The sequence below is a fragment of the Lipotes vexillifer genome, unplaced genomic scaffold (assembly GCF_000442215.2).
Source record: "Lipotes vexillifer unplaced genomic scaffold, Lipotes_vexillifer_v1.1 scaffold117, whole genome shotgun sequence".
Classification (NCBI taxonomy): Eukaryota; Metazoa; Chordata; class Mammalia; order Artiodactyla; family Lipotidae; genus Lipotes; species Lipotes vexillifer.
This window is the reverse complement of record NW_006785593.1, coordinates 299873-323377: the sequence shown is the minus strand read 5'-3', so window position 1 is coordinate 323377 and position 23505 is coordinate 299873. Positions and strand designations below refer to the sequence as shown.

The window sequence follows — 23505 nt, the reverse complement described above, 5'->3', positions numbered from 1 at the left end:
TTGTCCCTACACAAAATGAAAACAAAGTTTGGCAGAATTTTTGTTTTGCTACTTAAAATGAAAGCATAAAAAGCATCATTAATTAACCTCAATGACATATCCAATGGGAACATGTCATGTTTGATACAATACTGTCAATGATACTTTGTTTTTTCTAGATGTGACAAAGTTTACTATTCAGAAGAAGAGAATTTCAAAAATAGTTAAAATTCGTTTTTTAAAGAAGAAAATGCTTTACATCCTTGCTATTCAAAGAGTGGACTACGGACATGAAACATCAGGGTAGTTTATTAAAAATTGCAGAATCCAAGATACTGCTCCAAACACATAAAATCAGAATCTATATTGTAACAAGATTTCCAGGTGATGTGCATACATACTAAAGTTTAAGAAGCACTGTTCTACATACTTCATGTTAAAGGCATGTATATGAGTTTATAACAAAGATTACTAATTAAGTGTAAGCTTGTGATTTCTACCCTCTTAAAAAATGGTTAAAAAACTTAGCAAGTAATTTTTCAGCTCTTATAGTACAACCATAATTGTGTCAGCCCTTATGAGGAACCCAAAGGCAGTATAACGCAGAGCTCTGATATAAAATGATACACAATCTAATTGAGCACACATAAAATAATCAGAATATAATGGGCTGCTTACTTTTGACATGATGACTATTAAATACAATAGGATGTGGAAGAACAGAACAGATAAATGTGAACTCGAAAAGTTATTTTGAGGGAGTAGAGGCAATCAGGTACAGGAAAATACCCTGAGAAAAGACATAAAGGAGGGGTAGAGCTAACTGAGTCCCTTGAAAGATTATCAAAGGGTCTCAAGGGAAGTTTGATTTTATGGAAGCTGGTAATTGGGAGTCAACCGTAGTTCTTAAAAAGCAATGACATGATAGCAATGTGAGTCTTAGAAAGATTAACAGAATGAAAAAAAAAATGTATTATTATAGGGATGAACTTGAGTCAGAAGAGCCTAGAAGTTGAAGGTCAGAGCTGCCCATGTCAATTTGGAACTCATCAGCTTGTAGATGAGGTTGAGATTGTAGAGAGGGATGATCATACCAAGCACTAGGAGAAAAGGGCAGAGAGCCAAGAACAGACATCCAGTTCAGTCAACATTCAGTGGACAACTATGTTCCCAGCACAGTGCTCTACACTGGTAAAACAATGGTGACTAAGGTTTGGTCCTTGCCCTGAAGGAGCCAACTCAGTCATCTATGGTCCAGGACTTATGCTAAAAGAAAAGGCAACAAAAAGACAATGGAGAAACCAGAAGAGACACTGAAGGGCTCCAACAGCATAATATCTAGAAAGTCAAAGGAAGAGGGATCTTAAGGAATGTCAGAGACACCTAAATATCAAAGGAAGTAAGGATTTGGTATAAAATCAGTCTGATGCATTTTGAGAAAAAAAGTATCTGTTTATGTATTCAAATCTCTAAATTGTTATTTACTTTTCCAAGCTTCTCAATTTACAACCTAAACTTCAGAGGACAAGAAAATTCTCATGTAAAATTGTTTGCTAAATAAGCCTTGTTCTAAGAGGACAAATACTCATAGAATGTATATGTATCACTGTGCTTTTCCTATGCTCCAAATAGTATCAAAACCACACACACACACACACACACACAAAACCCCTATAGGCAACTTGTCATCTTCTATAATTATCTCACTGCCAAATCCATTCCCAGGGATTTATTCTTTAAGAAACTTAAAATTGTTCATAAAGAAGGCTAAAAATAGCACTGAAAGGGAAACTCAGTGGTTTCCATTGAGGCTATAGATTTTACTGTTTGTTTTTTATTTAATATAACTAATACAAAATGGGAATATGTCTACTTTCTTGACATATGCTTAAAGAACAGGATCATACATGAAGCTCTAAAAACATAAAAGCCTTACCCAGAAAACAACACAAATTCAAGATAATCACAGGTTACCTTGCTGGAGAAAAAGATGCTATTTTCCTTATTTTTGTGCAACTTCTTCCTAAAGCTTACATTTTTCATTTAGAAATTTAATTCTGGGGTCAATGATATCTAAATAAAATTTAGGGTTACAGAAAATCCAAATGCATTAAAGATATGAGAAATTTTAAGGATTTTATCAGATATACAGAGCCCAGTGTTTACCAAAGCATATCATCAAAATAGCATGTCTAGAATTGAGAACCATGTCGTTTTGATTGCTACAGCTATAAACAATACGTGGTCCAAAACATGATTTAATGTCTTATATTTGTATTCACCAAACTAAACCAATAAAAATAAAAATGGCTGACATTTATTGAGCAGTTACTAAATAGCAAGCACTCTCTGAGAGTTTTACATATATTTATTTCATTCAATCCTAAGAACTGCCCCAGGAGATAGGTACAATTATTATCCTCATTTTACAAATGAGAAAACAGAGGCACAGAAAGTTTACGAATTAGCCCATTACTTATACATAACAAAACTTTACAGTGAGTCAAGGAAATTAATTTTAAATTGCTATAACTTTTATAGGTTTTACTAATGATACATGGATTTGATATGCCATGGTCCACCATACTAGTTTTTTACATTGTATTTACATAATTTTAAGTAAAAGGAAGTAATTGTGACATACCTTTATCAAAAATACCTGGCAATCACTGATATAATCATATTCCAGTCCGTCAAAAGAATGATAATGACGGTCCCCATATATTGTGCACACTGCTGGGCATGGATAATATGTGCAGTTGAACATTCCTCGTCGACAAACACTATTAGAAAATAATACAAACACTGTTACCTTTCTAAGAAACCTGGCTCTAATTAGTATTTTTCAAGCAGCATAAATATTGGAAGGTTTGTATTCAAAAGCATTCACTGAGCCAACAGCCCTTATAAATATGGCCAATTCGTTCTGATAACATTTTATTACAATGATAGATAAGGCATATATTTACCACTTTGTCTAAATAAACTATCAGACATCACAGCCAATCCTGGAAATTGTGCCTGGGTCACACAGAAAACAGGTGATGGAATGAAAAATTAAACATACGCCTGCTGGTGGCTAAAAGACCACAGTGCCATCTCATCTACTGGAGTCCATTTAAATACCTTAGACAGGACTTGTTCACGAACTTAGAATTTTTATCCACATTTCAAGGAAACTGTATTTCAATTTTATTTTATGGCTTATTTCCAAACAGAAAACTTTCCATCAAATGTGACCTTCTCTTTGGAACACTTATCACTTTCTTATAAACTTGAGATATGTTTTTCCTATTAAGCTTTCAAATTGTCATAGTTCATTTTTTTTCTCCTGGGTTGAACAAATAGGAGTAAAAATAATGATCTCCCTGAAGGTAGTAGCTCCCAACCAACTCCTGAAAGCCTTTAAAATCTTATTTACTCAGACTTGGTTGGCTTTTTGCTGAAATCAGTCACATTAAGTAAATACAAGATGACTGAAACTAATACAATTTCTTAGGAAAATTGTGAAATAAACAGATCTCATTACCAGGTATAACATGGTGTAGCAATCACTTCTCCTGAGAGGTACTCCCAATCTTTCCAGATACACGGACAGCTTTCAGGAACATAACACTTTCCTTTGTGCTCTGCCATTCTTTCAAGTGAAGAAGTAAATGCTATTTAATATAAACTACTAATTTCAGTTTTTTAAAAAATCAGCAATCTTGTCATATTCAAAACCATCTATATTTGTTACAGCTGTCGTAAGCATGTTCTATCTGACCTATGGAGGGATCGAATCCAGTCTTTCTCCCCTATTTTACACACAGTACCTTTCACATCACAGAAATAAATAAATGCCAGGCAAATGACTGGATGCAAAATTTTAAACTTTCTGTTATCACTTAGTACAATAAAAGGGAGACAGAAGCCTAAATTTCCGGGTAAAGTTAGATATTCTGAAAAAACAATTAAAGAGGAAGTGAGTCTCCCTTTAATATTTGCTACTTGATAGAAGGGTCTGTGAGTCTAAGAATTTTTTTACAAAAGTGAAGTATGAGCTGGATAACATTTTCTATTACAGGATAGAGAGAGTAATCAAAAGCTTCTTTTGTTAGTGCTTAAAGTTAAAAGCCATGAGACTTTAGGTGTGTCTTGAATAAGAAACCATTATATCGAGTGTTTCACATTTTATTATTAACATATCAAGTTTTGAATGTTGGTTTCTTCAAAGTGTAATTTCCTTCATGAAAGATTACCCCATAAGAAAGTATCTTAAATACCTCTGAATACAAAAATTAAAACAAAATCATTATTCATAATCTCAAGGAAAAATCAATTTGGGTGTATTATCAAAATATTTTGATATGAAGATAAAATAAATACATATTATATATAATAAATATTTCAATACCCTTAATATAAATATATACATATATTTTTCAATATTCCTAAAATCTTTTCTCAAAAATAGCTTCCATAAATAATAAAATACTAATAAATAATACATACAATAATTTAAATATATAATAGTATAACTATAATATAATAATAAAAGAAATTAAAATAAATAATGGATAATAAAATAGTAATAGCAACATTCAAATCTAGCTAGTAAAAATAGATAAAATACACAGTTCTTTTCTGAACTTGCTTTACAATGTGAGAATTCCATGTTGTCAAAATTAACATAGAAGTCAGGATTCCTGACTTCTTGCCTCTTCTCTAAAATAGAAATCATCACATATGTTCCTTTAGTGCTCTGCTTCCTCGCTCATAGTTTATCTAATGTACGTGTTATCCACTTGACTTTAAGTTTCATTCCGGAAGACCATGAATATCTTGTTAATTGTTGTGTTTCAATGCCTAGCACAGAGCAGACACTCAATTGTTGAGTAAAGGTGAAGAAATGAAACTATTTATATAAATGATGCATCAACTCATTCAGATTTCTTTCTTTCAGACAACAGTGCCCTAGAGTCCATAATTTCTCCCCTCAACCTTTCCAAACTTCTAGCCACTTTCCCTGAGCTTTGCATCTCTCTTCTGCCTAGAAAACTAAAAGATTTTTTTCTCATCACTCAAGACTCAATTTAGTGCAATTTCAGTGCAATCTTTTATGTACCACACTCCCTATATATAGCAATCTGTACAAACCTTTATTGGAGGATTTACCACAATGAACTGCAAGTAATTCATTAAACGTCTTACAGAGAAAATAAGAACAATAACAAAAACTAGTATTTTTGAGTGTTAACTATGGCCCAGCCACTGTTCCACCCACTTTAAATACATCATTGACTCATCTAATCCTAGTGACAATTCCATAAGGTAGAATCTATTGTTATCTTATATATATTTATTTTAGCACCATCATCCCTGTGTCTTAACACAAATGTCCCAGATATTAGGTGCTTCATTAACATTGGCTGCTGAATTGTTTAGATAAGGGATGCCTCACGGAAATGAACCACAATTCTTTTTTTTCAATTCTCATTTCTTTTATTTTTTAAAATAGTATTCATATTTTTAATTTTTTAATTGAAGTATAGTTAATTTATAATATTATATTGGCTTCTGGTGTACAGCATAGTGATTCAGTATTTTTACATATTATACTCCATTAAATGTTGTAAGCACAATTCTTAAATAACCAGCCAAAGTAGTGGTTTTAAATGGTTACACTGATGACTGATGAGTTTTTCATAACTAATCAAAACTGGAAGAAGGAGGAAGAGAATTGAAGGAAGAAGACAAATCACTGTGAATTGTCTGCTTTAAGCAGGTTTGGAAAGTGGGGTTAGTAATAAAATAAACGTTTACTGAGCACCTACCATATGACTAGTGTGCTGCATATACTCAACCATCTATGAAGTAGATATTATTACACCCGTTTTAAAATGACAAAGTTGAGGGCTTCCCTGGTGGCGCAGTGGTTGAGAGTCCGCCTGCCGATGCAGGGGACGTGGGTTCGTGGCCCGGTCTGGGAGGGTCCCACATGCCGCGGAGCGGCTGGGCCCGTGAGCCACGGCCGCTGAGCCTGCGCCTCCGGAGCCTGTGCTCCGCAGCGGGAGAGGCCACAGCAGTGAGAGGCCCACGTACCGCAAAAAAATAAATAAAAAATAAAATAAAATAAAATAAAAAGACAAAGTTGAGACTCCAAGTGGTTAAGATTTGTCCCGAGGTACTTTACCTAATAAGAAAGAGGGCCAACATTTTAACCCATTTCTATATGACTCTTTCCACTATATGACTTTCCATTTCTTTAATCCACAATGATTTCTGAGCTAAGGTACGTGGTCCATTTGTAGTCGATGAACTGCTGGCACTATAAGGAGCCCCATGAAAACAAGTGACACCAGGCTTATTGTCCTAAAATAAGCCAGCCAAGGTCTTGTGGAAGTCAGTACAAAACACACTACCAAAAACAACTTTATAATAGAAAGTTCCATGTAACAAAATTATTTCCAAACAGTGAGAGGCCTCTTAGTCAATTCCAACTATACTTAGTTCAATAAAATAAGAGAAGGTGGGAGGAAATTACTTTAAGTTTTTGTAATAAAATTTGATCAGTAAATTAATAAATCACTGTTGAACTAAAAGTCAAAGGTGACAGCAAATAGATATTTTTTTAAATAATAGCATCAACCACAAGCACATGAAACAAAATTAGGATGTAGATTTATTTAATCAGCCATGCATCCCTGAGTCATAATCAAATCAATCAAGCAACGTTGTAGGGTTCAGTTATTTTACTATAATAAAGGTTTTATTTCCCTTGTCCTTTTTACTAAAATGTCTTCCTTGCTCAGCTGCTGTATGACCTGATTTCTACCTGCCTTTATTTTCCCAGGCAAGGCCTTGTTCTTTCACACTCCTTCTATGTCCTTTCTTTCTAAAGAGATTGATACAGTCCCATTACTTGGCTCTTCAACCTATTCCAGATGGGGACCATTTAGACAAATGTGACTCTCCTGGGAAAGAGACCACAAAACCTCTCTCTTCTTCGCTCCCGGTTTATATGAATAGAGCCCAGGAATCGCTTTGTGTGAGTACGTTCATCGAGAAAGAATGGGTGACCTCTTTGCCTTAGGTGGCCCTCCCTCTGTGCACTGCCTCTATTCATTACCAGAAGAAGGCAGGCCAGTGAGGCCAGATTCCACGTGTGCCTGCAAGGAAGCAAATAGCCACCAGATTCTGTATTTACCTTCCATGTATACTAGGCATTTCTGCTACTAAAGAAAATTTACAAAGATAAGAGTAAATTATGCTGCCATAAAATAGTGGCGCATACTTTTTGAGTGTACACACACACACACACACACCACATTTCACAATGCCTAACTGAGAGTTTAAAGGAACTTGCAGAAAAATCACGCAGCTGATATCGGCAGGGCTGGGATTTGAAACAGGTGTGTCTGAAGCCAGAGCTCCCACCGTTAGCCATTGCCCTAAGTAGCCTCAACACACCATTTTCTGTAACATCCATTAGGTAGATCAGTTGGCATCAATAATATAACTTAAAATCAACAACAGTAACAGCACAACAGAATATACAAAAGATATGTACTTCAAGTGTTTTGAATACAGAGTGGCTCACTATCATTTTCCCAAAATCGCAGTTGAATCAGGAGGTAAATGCCAAGTCCATCCTGAAATGAATTCTCTCCTCGATTCACTGCATTACTTTTTTTTTTTTTTTTGCCATATGTGGGCCTCTCACTGTCGTGGCCTTTCCCGTTGCCGGACGCGCAAGCTCAGCGGCCATGGCTCACGGGCCCAGCCGCTCCGCGGCATGTGGGATCCTCCCGGACCGGGGCACGAACCCGTATCCCCTGCACCGGCAGGCGGACTCTCAACCACTGCGCCACCAGGGAGGCCCCACTGCATTACTTTAATTATACTGTATACATAACATATTGTGACATTATTTAGTCATGTGTTATATGTGATATGCATCTCACATATAACATATGTGATATGTTCCATGAGCACAGAAAAATAATTACAATAGTAATTACCAACTTCGAGTTGGTACCAACTCAAAGTGAACCACTAGTCAGAACACAATTTTAGCTATTCCTATAAATAATGTTTTTAAGTGCTCTTGTGTTTTCTATCAAATTCTAAATGTTCAAGAAAAAGAGGCTTACCCTGGAGCACAAACACAGCCACTTATGCAGGGTGATGATGGGGCACAAGTGAAGTTCATAGCCAGGTTTGCACATGTAGTTTCACAATTTACACCACCAGCTGGTAATTCAGGGTCAGGAAACCTACAGTCGAAATACTGTTTTCCCTCGGGGCAGATGTGAACTTCAGGGACAAGGCACAGATAAAACACCCTTAACTTTGTATTTGCTCTATACATTTAATCTTATTGACATGCATTTGTCATCAAAACACAATTCACCATAGAATACAGTGCATTTAACAGTAATAACTGATCTTACTCTGTGATGTTTGGTTCGAGCTTACAAACATTCCCTAGACAGATTTCCTTTAATCACCTAAATTTCCAAAATCTGTTTTGAGTTTGAAAACTTTAGCTGCCTTCCATAAAGCAGTTACTAAACAACTAGTATATAATTTTCTGAGATCAAGAACCAGGGTATTTTGATTAATCCAAACATACATTATCAATTTTTGAGGACTGACAGTACAGTATATTTAAACTTTACAAAGTTGTATGTTTACAATAAACACATGATACTTTTAGATCTTGCTCCACCTCTGAGTCATTATTTACATTAGTCCTCACTATAATGTAGAAGTGCAGAAAATGGACATAATTACAGGCAGGCTAGGGCTTACATATTGCTCCAGAAACTTTTGAGCTCAGAGGGATTAAATAACACCCCTTATCTGGGGCCAAAAGGAATCTTGGGGATTCCTCTGTGAGAAGTCTGGCCACCTGGGCATCCTTTTCTTCAATGCTGAGCCACCCTGACACAAATGGGGAAATGCAGGGAGGGCCTAGTAGCTGTTGAATATGTGTGTGGTCCATGAACATACACTGTAAAGCAGCCCTGGACAGCCTGAATCCTCATAAATTGAATCCAGGGCATATAATTTAAAGCTAATTTATAAAATATATTACATAACTGTGCAAATAAATAACAAAGCAATAGCTCACAATTAGTTTTAGCAGCCTACACTCTTCCTGCCCATTAAAATCAACAAAAGGTAGTTTTGTTTAGTATTTGCCTAGAATTTCTGCACAGTGACCAAAAATTTGAGGCTTTTTGTGTGGTGAAAATAAGTAATACAAAGGGTCTCCTAATATATAAGATCTTCAGGAATGATATGCAATCATAAGATGATATTCTCAAGAGACATGGCAGTCGATGTCATTTTACATGCCATTTCTAATTGATGGCTGCTAAGCTTTGCTACTTATAATGTAGCCCAGGACCCAGTAGCATTAGCATCACTTCAGCCATCAACAGAAATGTTGCAGGCATCACCCCTGACCTACTGAATCAGAATCGGCATTTTAGCAAGATCCCCAGGTGACTGTGTGTACATTAGAATCTGCTGGTCTGGAGTAGGGTTTCCTAACTGCTGTTGCACAAGTGAGTTCCGACAGGTGTCTGGATACATATCCCTAAAGACTTTGGGGCACCTGGGGTGGTGCTGGGATAGGCAGCATCAAGGCAGCATCCCTGGGTTGATCAGCTCTGCCCCTAAGCAGCCTTATATGTCCACCCCACACTGTCCTACAAATATTATAATTCCAAATGTGAAAAAAGTTAGGAAGTGCCAGAGTACCATGTTGAGAAACATTCTAAGGCTATTCCTCCATGCACATTGGCAAGGAGGGCTGTGACGGATTAATAACTTCTGCCCTAAGAGTAGGAGCAGTACTAGAGGCACAATCTCTTTAAGGAAAAATCTATCTAGATCTTACCAGCAGAGGGTGTTGCTAATTCATCACATTTCACAGTCCCATTTGAACACTGGCTGGTAGAAGTAAACAAATAGTTAATTCATGAAACCAAACCTCAAGTTTTTTCTGTATTTCAAAAACAATATAACATGCAAGAATTGACAAATACGATTTTTCCTTTTTACAAATAAGTTATTGGTGTAGGTCCAATTCGAAGAGAGCTATTTCAGTTCAACACATTTTTATCAAACGCTCATATATGTGTGGGGCACTGTGACAGGCATGGGGAACTCAAAGACCAAAATTCGTAGTCTTTAGCCAAGTGCCTACTATATTCTAGTAGGAGAGAAAGACATACAAATAAATAATTTAGCCAGTGTGACATGCAACATAGAAACGTTTAAGACATAGAAGTAAAGCACCAAAAAATGTTTAAAAATCTGTTAGCAATTGACATCAGGGCAGTCAAAGAAGATAAAGTCGGGAAAATTTTGAAGAAGGGATGAAGGTTACAATATAGATTAAAGTAGGAAGGCTGTCACACTGAGTGGAGATGTAGTACAAAGCCATGTGGGGGTAGGACTGCTTTCCACGCGACAGAGTGCCACGTGGGAAGTGACAGGGGATGCAGATGGCAAAGGGTCAAAGGCCAGCTCCTATTAAGACACTAAGAATTTATCCGTGAAGTGAGTCACTAAAGACCTTAAACACAGATGTGATATGGTTGGTTTGAATTCTAGAAAAGTCATTCTGGCAGCAATGTGGAAGATAGAGTGAAGTCCAATCTTGCAACCTGAGTTCGAAAGTCAGGGCATGAGGCAAAAACCAAATTTAGGCAATGTGAATCTTGAAAATCCCTTAAGAAGATATCATGATAAGGAAAAACACACCAGTTCTCAATAAGCCAGTGGATAAACTACAAAACTAAAACCCCTCAGTAACTTACAGTATTTGAACACTCGTCTCATCCTTAACTTTTATTTGAGAATCAAACTGATCAAAGGCCTTCCATTTCACTATTTGAAACTTCAATTCATAGCTCTTTTCATTCATAGCACAAGACTTAGGCATTCCATGTTGAAATGTAATATATACATGTGGTTTAATATATATATATATATATATATATATATATATATATATATATTACAGTTTAATATATACAAATGTAATCTATATGGTTTAAAAGTTTATATATTAAGGTTATCTGTATTTTTCAAATTATAGGTGTCATATTTCAATTTATGGTTTTGGTTAAGAAGTTATATGATTACATGTCATTTGTCAAGAACAATCACCATCACTGAAATCTACCATAAGCCTGAAGGCATTGGGATGAGCTCCCCAGGTTGGTAAACGCTGCCTCTGTAATGACACCGACAGTGAAATCTGTAAGGAAAAGAAAGGGTTAAATTAACAAAATAGGATATAAATTTTAAAAAAAACACTGAAATTCAAGCAGACCATATGCTCTGTACCGGTAATTTTAATGTACAGTCTAACAATGACATTACTCCATGAGATTCCATGCAATTCTGTTATACAAATGTGAAGCCTTATGCAGCTTTAGATTTTGTTTTCTAAATTCAAGCTCTGTATTGTTTTAGTGACAGAACAGACTGTGTTGTTTTTGTCACCAAATAAAAACTCCCTGAAGGCACTTCAGAGAAACACAACTGGTATATCACTTAGCCTTATGTAAACAACAAAAGTCTTTATGTCATATGAGATTTGAGAAATTTCTGAGCGCTGAGAGACATTAAAATCCTGCTACTAAAATCTGCCACATGACCGTGAAACATAAACCTTGCTATCATTATTGATATGGCAAAAGCAAGTGGGAATAAACTTCAGGATTAACCATCAGATTCCTTAGCTCTGTCTATAGAGATTTTGTGAACATATACAGGGTTAACAAATAAATAAATAAAGGTAAAGACATTAAGAACTATTAAAGAAACAACTCACAAGCAGACCTTTGCATATATGCACACTTATTTCATGGAAAAAGTGACTGTTTAATAGTGGAAAAAATTTGTCGTGCTGAGTCAATCAGATAAAAAACAGAAAGAAAGGAAAGAGGCATGATAGCCCATTTATCCTGTAAGGGAGAAAAGAGATAAAAACTGGACGCTGTCAACCCACTCCTGTGACGTACATGGGCACACAAAAGCTAAGTGTGTCTTCATAGTATTTGCCTTCGGGACAGTTGCAGCCTTCAGCACAGTCATCAGGACACTGTTCTGGGGAAGAGAGAGAGATGCAGGAGCGGCGACAGAAGGAGGAGCAGTGATGGTACATCATGCCTTTCTGGCACACCACCCCTGAGGACGAAGAAGCATCAGTTGAGAAAGATCTCCACAGGGCCGAGAAGCATTTTATGCTGGGTTATAAGTCTATGATAGACATAAATCATGAAAAAAGAAGATATCTTACATCAATAAACCTAGAACATTACAGAATCCTATATAATAAATAAATAAATAACATAATTCTTTGCCTCAGTGTAACAGAAGAACAAAATTTCTATGTGAAATATATTTAAGGGTGACATTCCATAACATTCTTTAACAGTCTGTGCTATAATTTTTTTAAAATATTTTTAAGCCATTTTATCCATCTAAACAAACTTTCCTTCCTCACATTTTAAATTTATTTACTGCTATACTGACACCACCTTCTTCTTTGACATTATTTAATCCTAAGTAAACTTTTAGTCCTCTACAGATAGCACAAAACTTGACTTTATCAATCTGTACTCATAGCTCCTGTTTTTTGCCTTTTTAATCATGTTTGCACTTTTTGCTAAACCCTCCAATTTCTTTTCAGAACAAACTGAACTAATTACAGTAGGCAAACTAAAATAATCTAAAAACACACTTATACAAACAAAAATGCTGGATAAAACACAAATGAAATAATGTTAAATGTATAATTGATATTGTGAGAAAAAAATGGGGGTGGAGGGTAACTTCTCCATATGCCAGAAGTAAAGAGAGAAATAAAATTCAGAACTTTAAGTAGAGGAAGGGAGGATGGGCCCCAGTAATCTTGGTTAAGGAAATGGAAAATGAAAGTTGGTCCTTCTCAGGGGCAAGGAATTGGGAGACCCTTAACTTGGACCTCCAAAAAAATCTCTATCGTCAGTTGAAAAGATGGACTACAGCAGAGGTCAGCAAACTTTTTTTGTAAAGAGCTAAATGGTAAATAGTTTCAACTTTTCTGGCTATACAGTCTCTGTCACAACTGCTCAACTCTACCCTTGTAGCTCAAAAGCAGCCATAGACAATATGCAAACATATGGGCAGTAAACTTTATTCTCAAAAACACGGGAAGCCCAAGGGTGTAATTTGCCAACTTCTGGACTAGAAGAAATCTGCTCATAGTACAGGAAGATGCCAGGAAAGCTTCTCTAACTCTGTGGGGTCTCTGATGAAATAAAGTATCCTCTGAGAAATCAAATCCCTGCACAGGTTTGGTATATGAATTTACATTACTTTTATATTTACATTATTTTTGTCTTAGAAAGCCCAAGCTGAGAAATTAACATCAAAACTGGCCAGTGTTACTCCTGGAATAATAGGAAAACGTTTTTTGAAACCACTGAGGGATGAAGAGATGGAGAGAATGATGCTCCTGAAACCCAGGTCACAGAAGATTCTAACGGGGGTAAGGGGAATGGGCAATCTTGATAAAGAAAGATTAAATTATAAAAGAAATTATAGAACAGTAAGGAAAGGAAACAATCTACTATGCATGATAACAACAGACATCATAACCAGGAAGATTCGAGCCCTAAGAACTTGAGATAATAATTGCCTGTTGTGTAATGTACCTATTTACCTACAAATCTGTGTCACTATACCACATAATGCTTTCCCATACTTTCCAATATTTAGAACATTTCTATAAGAATTTTTTCAAATGTTTCAAATTATTTCTGTTGCATATTTCAAACCATACAACTACACTCTAATTTTGCTTATGGTAAAAATAGTCAAAAGCCATTGGTCTTATCCAACAGAGCTCCAATTTTAAGAAATAAAGTATTTCACTTTTTTTCATGTTTACACATTATAATAAGTCAAATAACTTAAGCAAATATTGTCTTTTTATTTAAAAAAATAGCGGTAATTACAAATACAAAAATCTCTAAAGTGTTATTTGATCATCTTTATCAGTGACAATGCCATCATACTCACCACAGAATGAAATCTGAACTCTGAAATCGATGGGAACACCACGCTGGCCACAGAGGTAGGCATAGTGGGCAAGAGCATTGCATAGGCAGGCGCTTCCGCACTTGCAGGCATCATGGCGGCATAGCTGATAGTACAGCCCAGGGCTAATATAGATGTGGCAAGGAGCAAAGAGCTCTTGGTGGATAACATCACAGTGTGCTGCATATCCAACTAACAGACAAAGAACTCCATTAGCACTTCCTTTACTAGTCTAGCTAGTATCAAATACCCCTAAAGTATCAAATTCCAGCACTATCCAAGCATCTTGCTTTCCTAGAAATACACTGTACTGCATATTATTTTCAATAAGAGCCAATATTTTCAGCTTATACTTCTTTCGGTAATATTGGTAACAGCACTTAATCCATATTTAATATTCTTCTAGCAAAAAAAAAAAAAAAAGTATTGTGTTATACCTGAATAACTTGAGCAGCAGAAGGGTTAACTGACAGAAGTGGCCTCAATTACCCCATCGCCTGAGGACCATCTTAGGAAATCACCCTAATTCTGCTATAAAGAACTGATGAATATTAGAAGGTTTATCTCCCAACATCCACATACAATAAAAGCAGTGCCAATTGTGGATGTTATGGCAATTCCCTGGGATACACAATTATCCAGGAAGGACTAGGAATCATCTCACTCCAATGGAGTCTCTGAGGTAAATGGTAATGAGGTAGACGCCACATAGTCATTAAATGCAATATCTGTGCAAGGCGTAATGCACAATGTCTGGTAAATATTAGGAGATCAATAATGTTTGATAAATGAATCTATGACGAATACGTGAGTAAATGAATAATGAACAGAAATTGGTAATGGAACATATGCTAAAGGCTATGAGCTATCACTACCAAGCCATTTGAGGGGATGTTTATAATAAGTTCTTGAAATGTGTTGACTTTTCCTTGAGAATGACTGCTCAGATATAATTCTTTATGGGAGTAACCAAGTTTGACAAAACAATCTAGATTTCATCTTTCTGAACAAGGCTCGTCCTGTGATTTCTTGGTGCAATGGACCTTGATTGCATTGATTTCTTCTTCTTAATTGATAAAATTAGTCAATCTTTGAGTTGTCACTGTCTTTGAGAGACAAGATGAGCTGCTAGAGATAGAATTTTTTCATTACTGAGGGATTATACTGAACTTTTTTTGCTGAGCATTTTAAATATATTTATTGTTGGAAACACATGGTAATTATCTAAGTAATTACCTGAGTATTATATATTTTTGCATTGTTATGCACATAATATATGAAAACAAATGACAGACTATAACAGCATACTATTAGCATATATACTCCTAATTCCCAGGATCTCCAAGCAAGAGCTTTTATTTCGTGCCCTAAAGATTTGTAGATCAAAAAACATTCCTACTGACATTAAGTGAAAGGGTGACTCAGAAAATCCTTGTTTAAAAATATCCTTCAGAATCCATATCAGAGTTGACTTTCATCTATTTATTTTCCTTTCTTTGGGGATATTTTTGAATTTACCTATTTGAAATTAAAAAATAATAGTTCATGGCAAAGGTGAAGAAAAATAATATCTAAAATATATATGTCATAGAAGACATAAGATATGGGGACAAAAATGATAAAAATATATGTATAACAAAATGGTAGGGAATAAAGGAGGTCATTAAAGAAACAACCAGAGAAAATTGGAGTAAAGTCCAATTGATAAATTAGAAGTTGGCCTAGATTAAAAAAAAAAAAAATCACTAAAAGCAAGATTATCTTGTTTTCTTTCCAGGACACTAAAACTACAAGTTAATAATAAGGACCATAGAACAATAAACAGAATCCTTCCAAACAACCACTACAAAATCCAGGAACTCTACTAACTTCTCATGGGTACTCAATCAATATTAATAATGAATTTTTAAAACTACACAAAAACAGTAAACCAACCAAAATAAAGGAACAAATTTAAATTATAAAAATATCTATTTAAGCATGCACATTAATTTTCTTTCACAAAGTGATTTTGAAAAAAAAAATATGCCTTCTTTTATTGAACAGTAAAATGGCCTTTCACGTGGTCTAATGTGGCTTTAGTAAAAAAAAAAAATACGGCCAAAAATTCTTGGCGTGTGAGTTGCACTGTCATTGTAAATTGGAACTCTATGACAATCTCAAATTGTTACACACCTGATGGCACAAAGCTTCTCTGGATCACTGGCTTCCTGCTTATGAAGCCATAATATGTTCTGTGAGTAAGAACTCATAGTGTGACATCAATAAACAGGAGAATTCACATGCACTGTCACACTATGGAACCGAAGTTGAATATCCCAAGACTATACGAGCATTATTAGAATACTTCCAGAGATTTTTCTTTAGTATTTAAATAATCTGAAATACCCAAAATGCTAGCTCACATTTGGGAACAGTTGAGGGATTTCTGAACACCTAAAGTAAGTAAATTTATGAATGCAGAGTAGTATACAAAAGAGTCATTTTCTGGAGTTCTTTTTTAAAGTAACCTAGATTACATAAAGAGGCATATGTATTAAATAAAAATACATAAAGAATGGCATCGATTTTATCATAATGAAGAAAATCAGAATTTAAAATCACTACCTAATTTTACAAAATTACAGTAATAGAGAGAACTTTTTCTTAGGTTTACATGCAGAAAGACTTACTGTTTTGTTGATTAATGTTGCAGGGGTCCATCATAGGAACATGAACAGGTGCAAAACAAGTGGAGGAAACTCTCCATGCATTTGCATGAAGTTGTGGGGTACCTTCTATCATGCCTGATGGAGAACTAGAAAGCAAATATAATATTCTCTTAGCCTCTCCCATTCATTTCCTTCCTGCAGAGACTTCAAATATTGAAAAAAGAGAATACTACTTTTTTAATTTACAAAGAAATCTTAGAGCTTGAAATGTTTTATTACATTTTTAAATATACACGGTGTTAGCTTCCTATTATTAAGATTTTACAATGTGTCAAATTGTGGACATACATGGTTTTATTTAATAATCATTTCAGCCTTGTGAAGGACACACCATTATCCCCATTTTAGAGAGAAGGCAAAGCAGAAGCTTAGAGAAATATTAATGTTCACTCAGCTGCTAAGTGTCAGAGGTGAGATTCAAACATAGTTCACACCACTTTGATGAAATATCACACAACCAAAGCATGAATGCGTGTGGTTTAGGGAGGTGGAGGTAGGGAGCTCACGTGATTCTTTTCAGGGTAAAGACAAATGTCCTAAAGAAGAAATAGTCTACACTGCTGGCTCAGTATTTCAATTTTCATTATGAGGCCTGACATACTGAGGTTCCACTGTGAGGCTGGGCAAACAAACCAAGTGAAAATTAAGGAGAAATGGTATGAGGCACACTTCACCCAAGTTTTCTCACTTCTTCAGTTCCCTCAGCAAACCAAAGTGAAAGAGAAATGTCTATCCTTCAGGCTTATAAACCACAACAATGTTTAAGAGCCAGACACTAAAATGTCCCCTCCAGAAGTCATCAAGATTTAGTAACTCATCAACCAATAGTGAGTGACAATCCCTGTTGGAGCTGTGCCAGACACTGTCAGAACTACTTAGAGAATCAGGTTGGACTAGGTTTCCTGTAGGAAGCTTTGACCAAGCAAAACTTCACTAATGCAAGCCATAACTGCATGAATTGCTACAACACGGCCAAATAACAGAGTAGCATTTATCTTCACTCTCTTAGTGTCCAAATAAACATAACTACTTTGCCTACCATTTATCTCAATCACCAATATGAAGCTAGATGGAGCTTCTCACCACAAAGACAGGAGTAAAAGAGGGAGCCACACAAGCTACTCCACCATGCTCATCCCTTGTAGCCACCCTTTCCTTCTTTTTCCTATTCCTCAAAATGAAACTATTCTAGAAATGTATAGAATTATAACAAACACCCAGTGCAAACTCTAATTTTGCTCCGATGAGAACACGAAGACTCACAGAAATTGCATGACTTGCACTAGCTCTTCTCATTCTTTCCCTCTCCATCCCTCTTCATCCCTACAAAGCACAATAAAATAGGTCAAGGTGATAGGTGTACTCAGGATTCCCAGGAGGAACTGACTCAGAGCTTGGCTCTCTTATTTCATTTAATTCACTTAAAACAATAAATACCAAAAAAAGGAGCTGAAATGTAGACCCATTTATTTATTGCATTCATTTTATAAAATAGCCTCTCAGTTCACCGTAGTTAACTTACTAAAAACAAGGCATACAAAATAAATTTTCAAGTAATTAATATTTTCCACTCATTATGTTTGCAGATTCACATTAACTTTGTGATGCAAGGAACTTTAACTGCTTATGCTGGAAAGCTAAACAATGTTTGAAAATTATCTCTGACTCTGAAATATTATCCTGCACTGTTAGCAGGCCTGAATGTTTATACATGGAGGAGACTGGTGCCTTAGAAAGAGGCAGACAGACCTGCCATCTGTTAAACATTGACTACTAACCCATTCTGACAAACAGGAAGAGAAAAGGCTTAATGTCTCCTCTGCACATCTTAACCAAGTCACTTAATATAGTTTCTGTTTCACAAATTGATAAGAAATCAATATTCTGATCTACCAATAAATGAAACAAACAAAACCCGTAAATGACCTAAAAGCAAATTAATTACACAGGAGAAAAGGTAAAAGAAACTCTCTTTTAAAATTAAAAAATTTAAATGCCCTTTCTCCTTGCTGATCCAAATTCTCTTCTTGGTGCCACATCAAAAGTCCTACCTCCATTCAGTTCAACTGTCTAGTGCATATAAGGTACTCTGCTAGTTCTTAAGACTATAAGGATTAAGGACATGGTCTTTATTCTCAAAGCCTTTGCAGTTTTAAGTGGAAACCAGACAGATAAATGACAGATTTTCATAGATAACAGAGTCAAAATTAACTTTGGTGGGATACAAACCCACTTTTTGAAGCAAATAATGACCGAGTTGGTTTGAAAAATAAATAGGAGTTAATGGGGAAGATTAGGGAGGGGACAGAACCCGAAGCAGGAAGAATATGCAGAAGTGTTTTTTTAATGGCATTTGGAGAATGGCTTCTTCAGGAAACGCTCCCCACCTACCCAGCCCACACTGACCTACTCAAAATTTTGCTGTGCTTCTAGCCACAACCACACAAGTTAACACTTACCTTTTTGAATTCACCTCAGTATTTTTATACATATTGTGATTAATACCTCGCCTAGAACAAATTATTTCTGAAAGACGGCTGTCCCCTCCCAATCCACAATATAAGCTCCTTGAGGATGGGAACCATGTCTTACTGCCTCTATTGTCCCACAGTGCTTAGCACAATAACAGGTGCTCAAAGCATTTACACTAAGTTATACACCATGTCTTATCACATGTAGGTGAAAGTGCTTTGTCAATACAAGGGGTATAAATGTATTTTATTGCTTTTTCTCCTAATGAAACACCAACTATCATAAAATCCAATTAACTTAGATGCCACAATGTTGCTTTAGAGATATCATTCATACCAAATGATATCAATATTATTAAACTATAATTTACTATCATTCATACCAAATGATTCTAAGACTTTTTAAAGGCAGCAAAAATTTTTTTACACAAAATACCATTAAGCTTGATAGGATAGGTGGCAGAGAGAGAATAACGGGAAGTTATTCTGTGGGTAGCCTTCAGGCTCTTGAGTCTCGCTACCTAAATCCAAAGTCCAGCTCCACTGTATTTGAGCTATGTGACTGAGCTATTTATTTGTCACTTTGGTGCCTCAGTTAGCTTCCTTATCTATAAAACAGAGATACTAATCAGGGGATTGCTACAAAATTTAAATACAGTAATCCATGTCAAGCTCTTGGAACAGTGAGTACTAAGCTATTATTAGTTAAGTAAACATTTTTAATGTAAGAATTTATATCCTCTAAGTTACTAGTCATTAAATTATGTTAGCTATACAGAGATCATACTTACAGAAAATCATCCCTTATGTTCCCATTAAACGTGCCACACAGACCTAACGTTCTTCTTTTCCACGCACTAGTGAGCTGAATATAACCTCTTTCCCCATCTATAGCAAACAGAATCTTTAAACCAAACGTGGTTTTTAGAAGAATAAATAAGGATGACAGAGTCTGAATTTCAACAATTCCTGCAGGAAAAGAACATACATAAATCAGCTTTGAGACTCACAGACAGTGTTCTGAAATGCTAACGTACAACATCGGGAGTCTTCTTCCAAAAGACTTCTTCCCAGTTCCTGCTCCTGTGCTCCGGGGCCAATTTTCACCACCTTGTGCCTGCTTTCTTTTCTTCCACTTCCCTCTGGGTCTTCAGCAGATATTTTTAATAGATTCTCAGGTGCACATGTAATTTCAGTTGGCAAGCATCTCATGGTGGAGGTGGACAGTCCTTAGACATTTGAAATCTGATCTCTTTTCCTTAACGTGTGTGTGTTGTGTGTGTGTGTGTGTGTGTGTGTGTTCCCACGAATTGGTCATGATTCAATTAGGAAGGGGCACTTTTTCAAAAGTTCCCCATTCCTTTGAAACTGTCAGCAAAAAGGGGAGCACAGCACTAAAGAAGCACCATTTTATGAGACATCTTTAGAGAAGAGAAACTTGTGCTCAAGACTGAATTTGACTTTTGCAACCAGAAGAGTTGCTCCTGCATCTCTATCACAATTTCTGCCATCAGTCTGGTGACCAAACCGAGAAATCTGAGAATCATTCTTTGATCACTTCATCCCCCTTGTTGTCCTTCCCCAACCAACCCCAATCCAATCCATCACCGAGTTGACAGCACTTTTTTTCTAAATAAAATTTCAATCTGTTTTCCTCTCTCCATCTCTACTGTCACTGTCTTGGATCAGTTCCTCCTCATTCCTTGTATGCCCTCCTCTAATAATCTCCTAAGTATTATCTGTGCCTCCTGTCTAACATTTCTCAAAGCCATTTCCATAGTTGTTATAGTAGTCTACCAAGAAAAAAAGACAAAGTTAGTCTCCTCATTAAAACTCATTGCTTATTTGGTTGAAGCATATGAGATTGTCATCTTTGTACATAAAAATGGTCAAATAATAACAATTGCATATTCAATTTCATATCAAGTTCAGTCAACATCCTGGCACGACATTGACTGTGACCATGTAATTTATAACACAATTCAAGACATTTCTGAAAGCAAAACAGACTGTTATTAGCAACTATACTGGAACACAGGCAAGAACAGGGCCTCCCAGGAAAACCACAAAGTATGATGCCCTGTATATAAGGCATTCCCCATGGAATTAAGAGATACAAACTACTATGTATAAAACAGATAAGCAAGAAGGATATATTGTACAGCACAGGAAATAACAATCATTGTTTTGAAATAACTTTAAATGAAGTACAATCTATAAAAATATTGAATCACTATGTTGTACACCTAAAACTAATGTAATATTGTAAGTCAACTATACTTCAATTTAAAAAATAAGGTCTTTCCCATTCTCACCTCCAGCTCTTTTCATCTTCTCATCTCTGGACATTCTACACTTACCCTCTTCATGCTGCAGCAATGCCAAAGTAGTTACAGCTCCCCCTAAACATAATGCATAGTTCTCCTCTTTGCTATGCCTAGAACACTTCCCCCATCTCCTTCATCCGGGCAATTCCTCAGCTGTAAATGCTCAATGAGATAGTCCCTTCCTTAAGAAAATTTCCTGACCATACCTGCAGGGTTGAGTGAGTTGTACCTAATCATTTAGACCCCCAAAGTCCCTATGCATATCTTTGGGTTTATCCTATTTTTAAGTGGCTGTTTACTTGTATCTCTCCCCTTACAAACTCTAGTCCACTTGAGATAAACACTAGATCCCATAAACATGGCAGTCTCCACTAAGTCTGGCTGAGGAGCTGGCAACACATAGTCACTCAATAAATGTTAGGTTAGTCGGCTAATGGGAAAAGACTCCATTGAAGTTGTGCTGCTGTTGTTCATGTAAGAAAAGTACACCATCAGCATTGCTTCTTACCATTCAGACTGAAGCCCTGGTTAGGACTGGTGAGGATCTGTCCTCCCCTACTAAGGGTCACTTGTTTGTTGAAATCATCCTCCAGAATTAAAGTTACAGACTGAAGGCAGACCAAGCCAAGGTTCTGCATAAAAATCAAATCAATTAAAGGAGTGAGAGAGAGAGAGAAAGACATAGAAAGGGACAGGACCAATGGGAGAAGGAAATGGGAGAAGCTGAGGGAGAGAAAGGAGAAAAGAAAGGAGAGAGTGCACATGGATAAAAATTTATGGTATACAGAAAACTTGAGAATAAGCAATATAATAGTTATTACATCTTATTGTGAATATAATGTAGCCCCGTTACTAATAAAATATATCTTTATGTAGTACATTAAATATACCATATACATACATACAGTTTACACAGATTATTAAATAGAAATGTTTTCAATAAAGTGCCAATAATTATGTTTTCCATACTGCATAATTAAAGGATCTTTCCAAATTCATTTGTGGTATATTAAATATTTTAAAAATTCAATGTAGAAAAGAACAAAGAGAATTACTGTTCCATGTAGAAGGTTAACTGAGACCTGACATATTGCAAAAGAAAAAATAAAAATCAAACTAAAAAAAGCTAACAAAGTAGACTGGAATTTTGTTGGAAACAACCATTTTATGTTGGAATGAAAGTAGAAAAAAAGATTTTGGCAAAATTTTGACTACTTGATTTAGAGAGAGATGAATGAAAGATCTGGGTTTCTTTGTTTACAAATTATTGATGTGCTTATTTCAAGAAAATGTCTTTAAATATTCCAGAATGCTAAATAATCCATCATATATATTTAGAATGATGTGAAACTTGTTAAATTCTGTCAAAAATCACCTTTAAGATAGCAGTTTGTAAAAATAGAACTACCATATGACCCAACAATCCCACTACCGGGCATATACCCTGAGAAAACCATAATTCAAAAAGAGTCACGTACCACAATGTTCATTGCAGCTCTATTTACAATAGCCAGGACATGGAAGCAACCTAAGTGCCCATCAACAGATGAATGCATAAAGAAGATGTGGCACATATATACAACAGAATATTACTCAGCCATAAAAAGAAATGAAATTGAGTTATTTGTAGTGAGGTGGATGGACCTAGATGCAAGAGGGAGGAGACATGGGGACATATGTATATGTACAGCTGATTTACTTTGTTATACAGCAGAAACTAACACACCATTGTAAAGCAATTATACTCCAAGAAAGATGTTAAAAAAAAAAAAAAGAGAGCAGTTTGGAAGCAACAAAAAGCTTATTGTCTGTTGTGCAGTCATGAAATGTTCCAAAAACCTATACATAAACAAATACCATTTTTAAGACAGAAAGTACAATAAATAGGCACTATTTAATCTGAGATATATTTTTACTATATTTTAG

General features: G+C 35.7%; 1 protein-coding gene across 1 annotated transcript in view; it reads right to left on the bottom strand.

Moving 5' to 3' along the window:
• Nucleotides 1–23505, bottom strand: part of OTOGL (otogelin like) — a 159594-nt gene that overhangs the window by 93206 nt on the left and 42883 nt on the right. Inside the window, 10 exon segments of the mRNA XM_007457657.1 lie at nucleotides 2624–2762; nucleotides 3509–3616; nucleotides 8115–8277; nucleotides 9872–9924; nucleotides 11165–11239; nucleotides 12009–12174; nucleotides 14053–14262; nucleotides 16743–16867; nucleotides 20044–20221; nucleotides 22088–22211. Coding sequence (XP_007457719.1) covers nucleotides 2624–2762; nucleotides 3509–3616; nucleotides 8115–8277; nucleotides 9872–9924; nucleotides 11165–11239; nucleotides 12009–12174; nucleotides 14053–14262; nucleotides 16743–16867; nucleotides 20044–20221; nucleotides 22088–22211 — 1341 coding nt within the window.